An 18,136-nucleotide genomic window follows, 5' to 3' on the forward strand; every position below is an offset into this window, starting at 1 on the left:
ATTCTGTTTTATATACAGCCAAAAATATGAAGCAAATGGACAAAGACCAAAAACAACAGCAATTTTAAGACTGCCTGGAATTAGTCATTGTTTACTCTCTAATTGAAGACAGTGTATATGCTTAACCTACTGAATAATTTCACTTAATTCAACCCAATTATTAACTCTACCAAATATAAAGTCTTGAATGAATCTATAGGTAACATTTAGATTAAACATCATTAGGATAGAATTTGCCTTGATCTTTAAATTCAAGGGTTATTCCATGGTCAGAAAGATGGGTTAGTAATTCCAATGCAATGGCCTTAAAGGAATGCTTGAACGGGACATTCACATAAATTAAGCACACACAATAAATTATAAGAGAAAATGTCTTCATGATGAATTCCTGTCGTTTTAAACCTCATTTGGGATCGGAATGTTGTATCACACACTTTTCAATGTCATATTTTTTTCAGAATGTCAAAATGGCTTTAGATATTTGGAATGATTTTTTACTGCCATATAAATTTTAATTTTTATATTTCTTTTCAGCTACCAAGTCCAAATGTTATAACCAGTCTCATATAGAATCAGTAATATTCATTACTAGTTTGTACTTTCTTTGGAATCTGCAGAGCTTATGGTAGACACATGTATAATTACATGTAGAGAATTGGAAGATTGAAAATATTTTATGACATCGTATTTTCTTTCTTAGTTATTACCTCATTGAACATCTTTCACGATTATTCAAGCTTCTGATTACTAATAACAATATGAAACCCATATTTAACTGGACATAATCATAGGTTTCTTAACCTCGCTAACATTTTTAACAATATTATCAATCAGCTGTTATATTTTCTCCTTCCCATCATCATGAGTCAAATACAGACTATTGGAAGAGCAGAATTTAAAAAAAAATAGAAATGTACCACTTACTCCTAGAAATTATTTCTTCTCTCTGTTACCAGAAGTGATGATTCTTACCTGAACTGAAGCTGTTTATTTTTAAATATAATTTGCCATATCACTTTGTACAACCAGGCATACATTTCATGTATATTGGCACTCTAGGAAGCTTTTAGGAAGACACTAAGTAATACTCATATCATACTCATGAGTGTGAATATTATAGAAGAGTTTAGGTGATAAGTTCATCAACATTTTCGGTAACAAAAAGAGTCACAGGGATGATGTGGATTGAGGGTCTTCCTAGAGTGAATATACAGGTTTATACACAGACAAACAGAAGCACAGATATTTCAAAAGCTCCTACCTCCCAAAGTAGCAGATAGCAAGAAATGAGTCCCATATTTCTTGATAAGGTTTTCTGTGATTTGCTGAAGAGTAGGTCGCCGTCCCAAAAGCCTTATGTTGCGGAAGAATTCAGGGGCAAGAGGCAAAGGAGAGCCAAGAAAATTTCTTCTCTCAACCGCAAGATTATTTACCTTCCAACGGCCAAATTCCCTGAAAAGCAAATTTATGTTTATTCACAACTGCACAATCTGAGTGTTTCCATTTGAAAACTTCAATTGGGAGTTTAATTGACGTCTCTACATTGTAATGACTGTAATTTGTAGTAAGGTGTCGTGCGCTGCGAGTAGAAGAGACCCCATCTATAACTCATTTAACTGGAATTGAAACCAATTCACAGTGACAATAAGATACTCAAATGACTTCTACTGAGGTGTTTTCTCAAGGACATACATATACACAGACATTATGTCCTTTTGAAGAAACTGTATGTAGTTACTAAAAAAGAAACAAGAATAATAAAATTTAACATAATCTATTCTGGGTTGGACAGATTGTTAAATGGTTAAGGGCACTGACTGCTCTTCCAGAGGACACAGGTTAAGCTCCCAGCACCCTTATGACAGCAAACAGCTTCCTGTAACTTCAGATTCTACATGGACATATAAAACACTGATGCAATCAAACAAAAACAGATAATCTAAAAAAATAAAAGTAATTTATGATGAGTACTTCAATAAAAAACAAAATTGACATCACCATTCCAAAGTCATTGTGTCCATTCATTTTTAAATATGACCTTTCAAATTTTGGGGAGATTTCAGATGCAGAAAAGATATTTTTCTTTAAGCCCTCAAATGAACAACTGTATTTCTGATCATTTTAATTTCATCTTTATAAAATTTATCATATGCAATGTATTCAAAATCTTAAATTTTACCAAAATTAATTTTTTCAAGATGAATAACTTTATAGATGAATTTGTCAAATGACAGAAAAGCCAGGTAAGGGCATTAGATTGTGTACATTAAATAAACTAATGCATTTTACTTGAGTTACATTAACAGTAAACTTAGGAAAATTTTTGGTGAACTAGATAACCTGACATAAGATTATTCAGATTATTTTAAACAATTGTTTTGCAAATTTTTTCATGAATTTCTTGCAAAGATGCTTTCAGTGTGCCAGACAAATTTACATAATTAAAGATATATTTATGATGGAGAACCATGTTACCATGATGCCCATTTTCAAATGGAGATCATAAAATAAGTAAACAAAGGGAAGGATTGCATTAAACAATGTTCTAATAATATGTTCTGAGTATTACACAGCCCACCTTTACTAACAACCAACAGTAAGAAGGGATTGTCCTATCTTTTAATTAATTGCCAGGGAGAGCAACTCTGGAAAGGCAGTATGTAAGGAAATACTCAAAGGAGTAAGAGTTGCTGGATGGAGAGAAGTAGGGCAAGGTTATACACAGTTAATGGGGGAAAATTAGGTATTTCTGGGACTAAGAGGTCATAACGTAACATTTCCAACTGCATATATCTTGCAAATGTTGCATGTTTGGGGAGTTTAAAAGCATCTAATTTTGGAAAACTAATCATAATGTCCGATTCACTAAGGAATCTAGAGAAAACATTTTATTGAGTAAAACTTAGCTTACTCCTTTTTCCCTGAGTAACTCTAACTACCTTTCTTATTAGATCATTTACAAGGTTGAAACATTCTCCTCAGCAAGTGCTCTTAATGTCAGCAGATTTTAGAGACCCTTGGAAATTTTACACCAGAGTTAGTGTTTCACGGTATGTTAGGTGGAAATGACATTATATGTTTTAAAATAAAATAAATGAGTATTATGTGTTAATTATATGCACTGAAGAGTTTCATTATGCAATGTATTTGGGAAAAAATTAATCATATTTATCCTCATTTACCCTCTTTTGACTCCTGTCTTTCTCTTTCCAAACACTCCCTTCTATTTTCACACCTCTGTTTTCCTTTAAATTTTAATTCTGCCTATATTTTCTTTAGCGTGATTCATTTCACACACGGCATAATTCTGTCCTTCTTTATTGCTGAATAATAAACAGAAATGTTAACGCTGCTCTTTACGGAACCACATTGGAAGAAAACTGCTCCCTAGATAGTTTGGTATATTCTTTTTAAAACCATTAAATGTAGATTCCATCATTAAACACACGGCCTTTAACAACTGAGTATAATACTTCACACACACATACACACAGACATAAACCCATCTCGCTTTTTACCTAAGGTTGAGTTGTCAATAATTTTGTTCTATAATGTCATTTTCTACAACAATTTGTTTTATTGTTTTCATATTACATACACATAGAATAGTGTGTTGAAATATAAATTCAAATATTTTTAAATGAGATAATTTTAAATAAAATATGTAATGTATTATTGATAATATAAACAAGATTAAGTAATATAGTTCTGGGAACTTGTTAAACAATAATATATAAATATATAATTTTACTCACTTGTTGAAATACATATTTAAATAACAGTTGCTTACTAGCTAAATACTTGTAGCCTTGTATTCAGCAATAATAAATTAAATCCTGTAATTTGTGACAACTGGAACTGAAGATAATAAAAACAGGTAAAATAGCACAGGCATGGGAAAAACAAAAGAATCATGTGGTCTGATTCATGAGAGGAATTTAAAACTTGGGTTGCTTATAAATGAAGAAAGGAATTCCAGCAATGCCAGTGGGGAGCAGAAGGAAGTTAGAGGAAAGGCTAAGCAATAGGTACTACTGAGGGAGATGACAATCACTTAATGCAATTCCATTGCTTGATGATAACGTAAAATATGATTCAAGACGCTTAAGAAAGAATTCTTATGTTTTCTTCATTGTGGGATGATCAATATTTGAGAAGGTTAAAAAGTCTATCATAATTTAAATATGTTATTTAGATGTATCCATGCATGAAAATATCACATGCTAGCTCATAACCATGAAAGATGCTTCTGTTTTGATTACCATCTAAAACAGTATATTTAACTGAAGCAAAGTAAATCTCTAGTCCTAGGGATTTGGGAATTGTACTGAGATATAACCTGAAGGAGAGAGATGAAGTTAAAATGCTGTAAAATATCTCTTTCTGTATAAAATACAAGCACATAGTTATTCTTATGTCTTAACTTATTTCATGACTATTGTTTGATATGATTTTTTCTCACCTAACTTATTTGGTGTGTTATGAATCCTCTTAGATTTTTATAAAGCCTGAGAAAGCTTGGGAAAGATTGGAGTGAAGCATGTTTTCTTGGTAGCAACAATTTTTCGGGTCTACTCTGCTTGCTAGAGGCAAGCAAGCGCTCTCATCTAAGAGAGGCTTCCTGACTCAGCTTCAGCTGCAAAACCCTGCAGCTCATTAAGAGGTCCTGCCACAAAATACTTAAATGGTGTTGACGAAAAGCTGAATGGAATGCATGCTTTTCGATTTTCAGCTGTAGCAGGAAAAAAGCTGTGCCGTTTAAAAATGCCGGCTTTCTGGGCTGTTCTGCCACAGCAAACTCTGACTCTTTTACGCAGGCGGTTCGTGTGGTTTGCAAGCATAGGCTGCTGAAGCTCGCTTGCTGGCAGGGACCTTGAAATGCCATAGAGTTGTGGCAGTAAACCTGGCTACAACCGGTACCTCCGCCATGAGGCCGGAAAGCTAAGGAATGGATTGGATCTAGCTGGCAAAGCCACGGCTTTAATCCTACTCATATTGCTCAGTAAATTAAAGGCTCATGTGTTCAGAAAAAGAGAGAGAGATACAGTAAAAAGAGATTCAAAGAAAAAAAAACTTTAAATAATTTACAGTGTGTTAAAAATATATGCAAGCTAAAAGTTCTTAAAAGTAAAAATAAGAAAAAGAGAAGTTGTGTGTGGTAGTACACGCCTTTAATCCCAGTGCCTAGAAGGCAGAGACAAACAGATCTCTGTGAGTTCAAGGTGTGGTAGCAAACACCTTTAATCCCAATGCCTGGGAGGCAGAGACAGGCAGATCTCTGAGAGTTCAAGGACAGCCTGGTCTACAGAGTTATTCCAGGACAGAGAAACAGAGAATATAAAATGAAAGTAAAAATAAACTTAATAGAGGTTAAAATAAAGCTCACAAAGATGGAAAATACCCAGAGAATCTTGATACTGTATGCTATTATGCTCTCTTTGAATTGTTTGAATGCTGAGGAAGGAGCAACAGATGCTAAAAGATATTTGTTTATAAATGCTGCTGAACTAATCCAACGTAGAGATTTTAATGCCTTGGCTTTGATATTTGGATCTAAGGACGTGATGCTTTCAAAAGGAGTTTCTTATTTTGTTTTCACAGAGGATGAGACCCTGTTCATTTCTTCTATTCCGATATGGTATGATGGACCACGCCCTCCTGAACGGTTGCTGTGAATACCTTCAAAAAATTGCTTCGCTCAACTTCCAACTGAGATGAAACTAGCACACAGGTTATACCACAAAAGACCTAATTAACAGCGCCCCCATTCAGCAGGAAGCAGTTTGGAGAGAAAAAACTACGCCCATGTTCCCAAATATTGTTTACAAATGTTCTTTTACATTTAAAGGGGGATATGATATAGATATGAATAATTTGCATTGGTATGGATTTTAAGGTCAATTTTGTTATATGCATTTTTGATCTTGATTAAGGTATTGTGTTGTGTAGTTCATTTTAAAATGTAATGTATAATTAGGAAATATAAGTTGTTAATGAATAATCATTAATAATAGTTAAGTTTGTAGTCATGTTAGTTAAGATTTTCTAGATGTGCATACATATATTTTAGATAGGCATTCTTCATATTTTTCAAAGATTATAGAATATGGCATTTTAAATGTTTTAATAACTTAGGACTTCTCATGACAATGAGACACTCTGCTCCTGGCATCACCAATCTACTTCAAGAGGAAGATGGGCATCGAAGAGGATCCTTATGGAGTTTGATAGCCATTTGGCAAGAAACTGCTCTTGCCTGGACTATTGCATAAACTGGACACAGAGAACCCGCAGAGAGAGGACTGCTGAACTTGCCTAAAGGTGAGATGATCTTTCGGGGTTCCTGCTTCATGAAAGAGTCTGCAAGACATTCTTCAGGACAAGCAGATAGTGACTGCCTTTGAAATTTCCTGCATTGTGGAAATGTCTGCTGGAAACTATGGGCCTGTAGGCCGAAGATGGATGCCCCAACGGTACAGAGGAACTTTGGGTGACTGTCCAGGCAGCGAGATGTCTCTGTCATTTCTAGAGCTTTGGATGTTAAGTTAAAGCCTTCTTTTTTTTTTTTTTTTTTTTAAACAGAAAAAGGGGAAGTGATGTGGGAGTGTCATATATCAATCTGTTGATTTCATTGGTTAAGTTATAATAAACCAACTGCTTGGCCTCAGCTTGGAACATAGATGGGAGGAGTAAACAGAATAGAATTCTGGGCGGAAGAGGAAGTGAGGTCAGACTCTGCTCTGCTCCCGGAGAGACCCGACAGCTCTGCTGGAGCAGAGACGCCATGCTCAGCTCTCCCAGGCAGCTGCAACCCACGATGGACTTAGGCTAGAATCTTTCCGGTAAGCGCACCTTGGGGTGCTTACACACATCATTAGAAATGGGCTAGACCAGGTGCGAGAATTAGCCTGTAAGGGCTAGAGTTCATGGGCCAAGCAGTTCTTTAAATGAATACAGTTTGTGTGTTGTTATTTCGGGCATGAGCTAGCCAAGCGGCCGGGGTGTTGGGGACGCAGCCCCGCCGCTCTTTATTTCAACACCTTCCATACTGATATGAAGAGCTTAACACTGTGGATACTTCTATGGAGTGTGCTTCAGCCCTCAATGGTTTTGATTTTCTGTTTACCACATCCAAAAATCTTACTGTCTCAATTCACTTTTCACCATTTATTTTTGACAAAACACTTATTTACTTTTGATCATTATTATTTTTCCAATGCCACCTACCAAAAAAAAAGCAGACTGTAGATACCACTAAACAAAGGTCAACTAAGTATTCAAGTAATTTACAAGGAATTATTTTCTTAATTGCCAGAACATTAATTAAGATTCTCTTACTCTTTCACAATCCTTGGAAGAGGTGATAAAAAGCAGTCTAGGCAAGAATTTTTTTTTTTTCTGGAGACTAAGTACTATCATATTTGCATGTACAGACATTGTCCCTTTCCTGGGCACAGGATCAGTTGGCATCTTCTGCTCTTCCCTAAAGCAGGTTCAGCTTTCCTTGACCAATGACCAGTAAACATGTTACATTGATCTGCCTTATTGTTCTGATACCTTAATGGAAAAAGATTACTCCTCTATATGTCCTCAAAAGTATCTTTCTTTGCAGACTGTAGAAACAAATAATATGTATGAATAAAAAAGAAACATAGTCATGTAAAGTCATCAAGATTATAGATTTATTGCTTAGACTGTTGACTTTCTATAAATATTTTCAACATCATGAAAGATGGATTTTGACACTAGGAAAACTTTAAGAAACAAATTAGAAATTAATATTTTTATAAGTAATGGAATCATAGGAGAAATTTTTTAATTTCCATTTCATGAATAGATGATCCAGATAGTAGGAGACTCAACACTTTACAAAATTTCTTAAAATCAAAGTAAGGTAGTGTTCAATTGAAAACTTGTGAAAATATATGATATTAAGTATGATTACCATAGTGTGAATATTTTACCTAACATCTGAGAATTCTGTCCAGATGTTGCATTACTATGATAAAGAACTTTCTGATACCTCATTTAGTCCTTCATTCTTACTTGGAGCCTACACAGACCATACATAAATTTCCAGTATAGTTATTTGAAGTCTTTAAATGAAGTAGTTACAATGATAAGAACTTAACATATTTTGGCCCCTTTATAAACACAAATATTTCTATAGATTATAAAAATGAACCATCACCAGTTCAAATAGATCATCAACTTGAAATATCTCTTTTAAGTTCTATGAAATCTCTTTATTTGTATCATATGATTGTTTGCTAAAAATTCTGATTTTTTGGAATCTACAACTTGCCTCCACATACATTTATTTACCCACAATATCAATTATGTTCTTTGTTCCTCCTCATCTTACACAAGGGTGGGAGAACAAGAACTATATCATTAAATGCATTTGAAATTATAGTCAAATAATTTTTACATTGTCATTATCATTCATACTTATACTTAAAGTCTGTATCAAATAATAAATGTGGTCATTATGATTAATATCAGCTCCAGTTCCTTGTGATTTATCAAATGCAGATAATCAGTCATTAATTATACTGAAAAATTTTAACACAATATCACAGGAAAAGCTATCTAGAATTTTGACAAAACAAAATAATTCAGTTGCTAAAACCAGGTTTATATTTAACTGCTAATTTTTTATGAATAAAGTTTTTTCCCTAATTATTCAATGATATTAATTGCATCAGCTTTCATTTAACTACATGTGTTGTCTTATGATTTTATTTTACAAATATTCATTAAATTTACAAATAAAATTTTAAAATAAAATATATTACTTAAGTGTTAATGTAATAATAAATTTAATGAGTATTGTAAAGTGATCTGACAACTCTTAGTAGCAATAATCTTGTAACTGCAGCTGTAAAACCATACTAATCTTAACAAATGTCTGCAATGATTGATATTTCCCACAGTTTTATTATGTGTAACTATTATAAATATATTTGGCTTGCTTTTACCATGCTCACTATGCTATTTTCTGGCATTACAAATATTTTTTATCTGACTGGTAAAAATATAAATATCTCTAGTTACTTGAATAATCAAAACTATGAACAAAGATTTAAAATAAAAAATAAAAAGTGTCATTCAAAAAAGGACAATGGACCTGAACAGAGAGTTCTCAAATTAAAAAAAAAAAATGCCTAAAATATATCTCTAAAAGTATTCATTTTCTCTGGGAATGAGGAAACCGCAAATCAAACACCTGGAGGTTTCATTATATAATAACTGAAATGTCAAATTTCAACAAAACAAACTAAAACAAATTCTGAAGGGGGCATGAGGAAAATGGAAACTTCACTCACTGTTAGTGGGATTGCAAACTGATGTAGTCACTGAAAAACTCAGTGTTGTAGTTCCTCAAAAAGCTAAAAACAAATCTATTCCTCTATGCTACTCTTTGGTTTGTACTTAAACATCCCATTCCATAGATACTTGCTCAACCATATCAGTTGCTTCACTAGGCATGATAGTTAGGAAAGGAAAATAACTTAAATATCTATCAATATGTAAGTGGATAATGAAAATATTCTCTATCTATATTGTACAATACTATGAAGCCAGACATTTAATGGAATTAAATCTCTGGTTAGGTGGCAGAGAAGATGGATTATCTGTCATTAGCATGACCCCAAGCAGAGGACATTAAGTACAAACTTGAGGTTTTGAAGGTTCTTTTGAACACAGCTTTGGATTAAACAGAAAGAATCTATGAAATTTTTATGCTAGAAGAGAATCACTATCTCTTTTATTATTTTTTATAAAATGTTACCTATACCAGGCTCAGAAGTAGGAAAAAATAACTACTTAATTTTGAATAACCTGTCAAATTCAAAGCTAAGGCAAGTAACATGATTACAGCAAACATTTGTTGATCACAGAAAAACAATAAGCACTGATTGCAGCAGCAGGCATTTAGTTATATTATTGAATCACAAAAATAATTAGGAGCTGTGGAGAACATTTTTAAAATCTCTTTGTTTATATTTAATTGTGCTCATTCTGTTTTTTTTTTTAATTTGCTAAATCTATGGGACTATGTAATGACTGATAACAATCTAGTTTTGTAATTATTTTGAAATATTTTCTATGATTTGACAGGAAGTCATTCAAATTTTAAGGAAAATGGCAACACATTTAATAATCACATTCAATGTCATGTTAGCACCATATACTTTATATCAGACGAGTAGCAATGTATATGCAGTTTGGTACTTCAGTACATACATGGCAACACTGATGCTAATTATTCATTTTAAATCATGTGTTATGAGGTTTCATGCAAAGTACACACACACATGAACACACACATACACACTTGCAATTTTTTTCCCTTCTTAAATTTCAAATTTTGATAGCCATGTCTAGGTATGTAGTCCTGCCAAAGCTGAGGTCTGCATTAATGTCCATTTACCATGTTACTATAAGGCCCCATGTAAACCACGTGTTGAACCATGAGTTGAAGTACAAGGCCTCCCTTAGCTGTCCCTGTCCCCTTCCAGCCCTGGGATAATGGACCCCAATGACTCCAGCATGGAAAAGCTGAAAGCTGTCCTAAATGGGAGACTTTTAACCCCACATGTAGGAAAGCTGTACCCACCCCTCACCAAGAGAGTTGAAGAGTTGGCCATACTGATCAACTCAGCACTCAGATATACATCCAGGCCATTGAACTTGCACAACCAAACATCCACCCCATATATAACCTGCAGAAGTACATGAAGGGTCTCATTCTGTAAAGTCATGACCACATGGTCTACATGACTTGGGGCAACAGCAGGGTATCTGGGGAGTTTCCATGTTGGTCCAGAGTTGATGATGTGCCAGAGGTCAGAGGTCTTGAATCTGACCAACAGCACATTACATAATGAACATTTATGGGGAAAAGCAGTTTGGACAAAAGAGTATTCAACATGATACACAGCAGCTCCGAATGCCACTAATATAAATGAAGAGGTAATGGAGATACAAAGAACGAGGAACAAATATTTGTTTTGCTTATGGTTTTTGTTTTTTCTCTTTTGTTTTACTTATTTTTGTTTGTGTTTTTGTTTCCTTGATCTTACATTGAAATTGATATTCTTATTTGTACTTTTATTTTTCAGTTTATTAGTATTTTTTCTTCTTTATCTTATTGTTTTTATTTCTTTGATAGTTTTTCTTTGGGTGGTACACCACAAGGGTGAGTAGTAGATGTAGAGGTACTGAAGGATGCATGAAGGATGCATGATGTGAAATTGCCTATTATTTTAATTTCAAAATTAAAATATAATGTCTATTTTAAATAATAACTGAACTTACCATAATTATTCCCATGTCATAATAATGTGATTGCATAGATTTCATTATATATATATTGATTATGAAAATTCCATAAACAAATATAGCATTTTTTAACATTTTTAATGCTAGAAGTAATTTTTATTCATAAATGAAAAATTTTGTATTTAATAATTTTAAATTTTAGGAGACAGTAAAATTTGGAAAAGGAATGGCTTGAAGACTCAGCAAAAGAGAGTTTTAATATCCCATCATCACCAATTTAAATCAAACTTCAAAACTATAGACATTAAGATGTTTTCAATGTCACTGATGTAATGTGTATAACAATATTGACTTTGTGTAATTTCAAGTTATAGCTTTAAAATTAGTAGAGGAAAATATATTTTACCTCTTAAGCCATTTGGTATCAATATACTATACACGTTGCAGTTATAGATTAATAACCTATAATGGTATGTATACTTATTGTTGGAAAGAAAGAAAAAGAAAATATTTTTAAAATAACCAAGTATATAAGTAATATTCAAGTATCTCTCTTATTGGTCTCAGTCTAAATAAAAGTTTAATGCTAGTAAGAAAATTAAACTAACCAGAGAACATGTTTCAATAACTTCTAGAAGCATTTATAGAATACTTGCTTAGGTACTTACCAATGATATTTTTATCTTCAAACTCATCTCAAGCTCAAACTAACTAAAGATAATGTCAGGGTTATTAGTCAATTAAATATCTAAGCATATAGGAAATCATAATGTCCTAAAACATTTAATGTAACATAAGGTTACAAAAGGAAAAATCAAAAATTCTCCTTAGAGTACTTTCAATACAGTGACAATTGTTGGAGGAGGGTCATTTTAACCCATCTGTTAAGAGTCATTAATACATCTGTCTATGTGTTATTCTCATTGGTTAATAAAGAAACTGCCTTGGCTTTTGATAGGGCAGGATTTAGATAGGTGGAATAGACAGAACAGAATGCTGGGAGAAAGAAAGCATAGTGTGGGCAGATGCTATTGCTCTCCTCTCCAAGATGGACTCAGGTTAAGATCCTTCCCAGTAAGCCACCTCATGGTGCTACACAGAGTATTAGAAATGGGTTAATCAAGACTTGAGAATTAGCCAATTAGAGAGCTAATGGGCCAAGCAGTATTTAAAAGAATACACTTTGTGTAATTATTTTGGGTGTAAAGCTAGCAGGGTGGCAGGACCTAGTGCGCTGCTCTCGCTACAGACAATGAAAATATAGATCAAATATGAAAAAAAATGTATACAGAAAGAATTATTTTTAGAAAATTAAAATTTAGCAGATTATAGTGATACTTTATTTTTTAATAAATAAAGTTTGCCTAAATATCAGAAGGACAAAGATAAACCACTAAAGGTCAGGCAGTAGTGGCACACACCTTTAATTCCAGGATTTGGAGACAGAAGCAGATGAATCTCTGTAAATTCAAGGCCACCATGGGCTATACAAGATCAATGCAGAAATCAATTCAGATGATGGTAACTTACACTTTTAATCCCAGTACTAGGGAGTCAAACACCTTTAATCCCAGAACTGAGAGGAGAGAGAAACTAAAACTGTTTAGTTTGCTTAATATCAATTCATCCAGCCTTGGTAAAGGCAAAACATCTCTAGTGGCTTGGCTACTCTGCTTTTCTGTTTTTTTGGGTTTACCCCAATATCTGACTACTAGGGTTTTTTTCTTTTATTTTTCATTCTACACAAGATATAATAGTTTTATAAAGAAAAAGCTTAAACTTTGAAAGACTGTTTGTAAAAACCCAATGGGATTGAGATTCCTTCTTTAAGACTATACATTCAATGAGCTCATTTTCAGTCCACCAGGCTTTACTTCATCAGGGTTTTAACACAACAGCACCACTGCTGGGAAACAAACTTTTAGCGTGAGCATTGGGGACACTCCATACCTGAATTAAATAGTACTTAAGTTTTTGTATATCATTAACCATGCAGTGAGGTAGGGAATATTTTTTTTAATATTTTAGGATGAATTATAGGGGAGACTTGGAAAGATGTAACTGATAGTAGATCAAAACAACAGTTATAATACACTTGACTGTCATCCTGGTTTGAACACAAGGCTCTAAAACTTGGGTTGAAACCTTAGGCAGAAATCTTGAAAATTGTGAGCCCAAATCAAACCTTTATTACTTTAAAAAATAATTACATTAAATACCTTGAAATAAACCTCTTACCAAAGAAGGAAAAGATGAATATAATGAAAAAGTTAAAAGTAATTACAGAAGGCGAAGACAATAGTAACAGAGAGATTTCCCATGTGTTAGAATTAATATTTTGAAAATGACCAACTTAGTAAAAATTATAGATTCAGTGTAATCCCATTGAAATTACAATATTATCTTTCACAGAAAAAAAATTTTGGAGATTGAAAACTCCCATGAAAACACAAAAGATACCAAGTAATCCCGAACAACAGTCAATGCTGAAGTATTGGCATACTTGAATGTGAGTTAGTCTGTAGAGCTATTGTGGCAGCAAAACAAAGCAAAAGCACAATGCGGCAATGTGGTACTGGATCAACATCCAAAAGAAAGACTATGCAACGGAAACCAAGATTTCTATAAAGGCCCACAAGGCTACTGTCCTCCAGTTTTTGACAAAGGTGTAAAAGTTATAATTGGAAAGTGGCAATCACTTCAAAAAATGATTCTGAAGAAAATGGCATATCCTTCAGCAGAAGAATGAAGTAACCCCAAATCAATCTTTGGAAGAACTTAACATGTAAATATGAAACTATTAAAACAAAAAATAGATTAGAGAATTCAAAATACAGTAAGAAGGGGCTTTTTGAACAAGACTCCAGTTTCTAAGGATAAAATGTCAAAAATTAACAACAGGATCCTTATGTTTTTTTGTTTTATTTTTTTAATGAGTCATTTGTTGTGCTAGAAAGATGAGTTATCAGTTAGAAACATTGATTGTTCTTCAAAAGGACCAATGTTTGAACAACGCTGCTCATAATCATCTGTATAGTTAATTTCACGTGCTATGTCAACCGTTGCTGGTCTATTTGGGTATTGCATGAAGAGGGTGTACAGATATATAGCAGGCTAAATACCTGTACATATGAAAACTTCTAAATATTTATTTTCTAATTTTTATGTGTGTACTTGCTTAAATGGGATTTCAGCATTATTTTTGGGTTATTGGACAATTGTCAGCTATATCCTACTAATTTGTATTGACTTTTTCTATAGTATAGCCAGAATATGACTTAATTGTTTTAGTAAATGATAAAAGGCAGAGTATTAAATTATCAGTTTGTAATTATAAATTTAAAGCACAAATTTTTATTCTGTTTAACTGTGTTTATTCATCTTATCTTGAAATCCATCTGTTTCTGTAAACACATTGAAGACTGTTATCATGGTACATATAAAGTTTTTGTTATTATTTTAGGAAACTACCAAGTAAGTTACTTTAGAATGAATTTAACTCACCTTCTGTTTTTAACAACCATCCTTGCTTTAATTGGTGTTCAAAATATATATCTATTTTCAATCTTTGTTTTCATACATATATTCATAATGTGATTTTTTTTCACAGATCTAAATAGAAGTAAGACTTTGGTACTTGAACTATTCATATTAAATATATCTACTATTTTGCAATGTGTATGTGCAAATTGAGTGGGTTTTCTTTAATAATTTATTTTTCTTTATGTGAGTATAAATCACATATGCATGGGTGCCCTCACAGACTAGAAGAAAGCATCAAATTCCTAGATGCTTAAATTACAGGCTGTTGTAAATTACCCATGTGGGTTCTAGAATCAAAATAGTTCTCTGGAAGAGAAAGATGGACGCATATACACACTAAGCCATCTCTGCAGACTCTTCCCATGAAATTTCAAAGAGCATCTGCACAGTAAAGTCAAAAAATAACATAAGAAAATCTACAGCCATGGGAAAGAATGCTTTCTAGCCATACATCAGACAGAAGACTATATAAAGAATATAAAAAATCTAATCTCATTAGCTATCAAAAATACAAATTGAAACATTAAATATGCCCCAGTTCTCAATTTTGAAATACATTCAGTAATGAAACTAGGACAATAATGAGAACTATACACAGCTGCTGGACTTAAAAACTAATCAGTTGCTGTGCAAACCCCTAGGGAGTTTCTTAAGAAACAGCAAATAGGTCTAGATGGGTCCAGCCGTATAGTTTTTGGCCATTTACCCAAATAACTCCATATCACAAAGCTGTATCAGAGTTACTATAGCTAAATAGCAAAACCAACTTAAGCTTTCACACAAGAGCACCTATATTAACAAATGAATAAAAAAGTAGGATATATTCGTGTGTGTATGTGTAAGTGTATGTGTTTGTGTGCGCGAGTGTGACTTTTTATGGCAATAAAAAATGAGATTATGCTCTTTTACAGAAAATTGATATAACGAGATTTTTTTAAAGAATTAGCTAGTCTGCAAAAAAACTAAGATCATATGTTCATTTTTACTTGATGTTTCTAGATTTTATTAACATTTATCAAACCATATATAAACATATTGTTGTAGAAACAAAGTGATTTAGACGAACAAAGATTAAATGAAGGACATAGTTGGAGGTAAGGGAGCCTACTCTGAAAGTGTAGTATGTATTTGCGTGTAAATTTTCTCTGTGACACAGTAGAATATACAATTATCACACACAATTAAAACCTGAAATTATATAAACTGGCAGTATTACTGCTTCTTGCTATAGTGAAAGAGAAGACTTTTTTCTTATTTTTTTTCATGTAGATACGAGAGAGAACAGGCAGGGTATCTGGAAGGGTCCAGAGCAGGGAGAGAAAGTAGTAGATCGAACATGGGCAGAAGACTGAAACTAGACATGAGAGGAGGATGAAAGAGCTAGAGATGAATTAAAGAGAGGACCACTAGAGGGCAAAAGAGAGAAAGAAAGCATAGGCAAAATATAAAATAGCTGGCTTCTGACTAGTACTACTCAGCAGTAAAAAACAAGGACTTCTTGAAGTTTGCAGGCAAATGGATGGAAATAGAAAACACTATCCTAAGTGAGGTAAGCCAGACCCAAAAAGAGGAACATGGGATGTATTCACTCATATTTGGTTTCTAGCCATAAATAAAGGGCATTGAGCTTATAATTCGTGATCTTAGAGAAGCTAAATAAGGAGAACCCAAAGAAAAACATATAGGCATCCTCCTGAATATTAACCTTCATCAGGCGATGAAAGGAGACAGAGACAGAGACCCACAATGGAGCACCAGACTGAAATCTCAAGGTCCAAATCAGGAGCAGAAGGAGAGAGAGCAGGAGCAAGGAACTCAGGACCGCGAGGGGTGCACCCACACACTGAGACAATGGGGATGTACTATCGGGAACTCACCAAGGCCAGCTGGCCTGGGTCTGAAAAAAGCCCGGGATAAAACCGGTCTTGCTGAACACAGCAGGCAAGGAGAACTACTGAGAACTCAAGAACAATGGCAGTGGGTTTTTGATCCTACTGCACGTATTGGCTTTGTGAGAGCCTAGGCAGTTTGGATGCTCACCTTACTAGACCTGGATGGAGGTGGGTGGTCCTTGGACTTCCCACAGGGCAGGGAACTTGATTGGGGGAGGGGGAGGGAAATGGGAGGCGATGGAGGGGAAGAGACAGAAATCTTTAATAAATAAATAAATAATAAATAATTGAGGCTCTAATAACGCTAAAAAAAAAAAAAAAAAAGAATTTGAGGAAAGCCCAGAGACCCAGAAAAGACCCAAACAGTACTGGGGGAAGAAAGTGATGAACTGATTCCAAATGATATTCTGCTAAACACATAGATCAGCGCCTAGCCCAGGCTCCCAGCTGTCATCAGAGGGGTGTCATTCATCAATTGATGGGAGCAGATGCAGGCACCCATAACCAAACATTAGGTGGAGCTAAAGCAATCTTGATGAAGAGTGGAAGGAAATCTTGTAGGAACCCAAAGTGTCAAGAGCACAAAGGGGGACATGGTCTACAGAATCAACTAATCTGGAAATATATTGGCTCAAGAAACTAAATCGACCACGTGGACCCTCTATGGGTCAGAGCTAGGTCGTCTGAATATACTTTATGGTTATGTAGTGCGGTGTTCTTGTGAGACTCCCAAAAGTGCGAGCTGAGCCTATCTTTTACTCTTTTGCCTATGCTTGGCACAGTTGGTACACTTTTTCTCATACTAGATTGCCAGTCAGGTGTTGATATATGTGCCTAGTCTAATTGCTACATGTGGTTCAGGGAAACCTAGAAGTGGATCTTGGAGAGTGTAGAAGTTGGGGTAGGGAAGAATTGAGGGACAATAAAAACGTGGTCAGAATGCAATGTTTGAAAGGAAAAAATTGCGGAAATAAAAACAAACAAAATTACAAAATTTCTCGTCTAAATTTCAAAAATTCACAATATTGAAGAGAACTTGATTACAATTGTCAATTTTAGAAAGCATTGAATTAATTTAATTTTATTCACATTTGCCAAATATAGTTTTAATATATGATTTTTGAGTTCAAGATGTTTTAAGCACATACCTTAAATAGTAATTATTAAATCACATTAATAATAATAATTCTACAGGACATTCTGTTCCTATATAATTGAGATGAATAATATTTAATTTTTGTAATTGATAGGTTTTATGATTTGAATGATTTGTTTCAACTTGGCCTTAATTTTCTGTATTTCATATCTCCGTGGCATAGGGAAATTGGATATTACACATTTGACAAGATAAATATGAAGTAAAATGTGATGCATTAATTGTACAGATTATCAGTTCTTTAAATTGCAACCTT

General features: G+C 33.7%; 1 protein-coding gene across 2 annotated transcripts in view; it reads right to left on the reverse strand.

Annotated features, from left to right (window-relative positions):
• Positions 1-18,136, reverse strand: part of Brinp3 (BMP/retinoic acid inducible neural specific 3) — a 347,625-nt gene that overhangs the window by 166,848 nt on the left and 162,641 nt on the right. The window contains exon 2 of one of the 2 annotated variants that reach the window (XM_050162919.1): positions 1,262-1,452. The exons of the other annotated variant lie outside the window; for it this stretch is intronic. Coding sequence (XP_050018876.1) covers positions 1,262-1,452 — 191 coding nt within the window. The remainder of the gene's footprint in view (positions 1-1,261; positions 1,453-18,136) is intronic. 2 annotated transcript variants of the gene reach the window in all.

This window comes from Alexandromys fortis, unplaced genomic scaffold, assembly GCF_014885135.2.
Source record: "Alexandromys fortis isolate MF-2015 unplaced genomic scaffold, M_Fortis_MF-2015_v1.1 scaffold_126, whole genome shotgun sequence".
NCBI classification, from domain to species: Eukaryota; Metazoa; Chordata; class Mammalia; order Rodentia; family Cricetidae; genus Alexandromys; species Alexandromys fortis.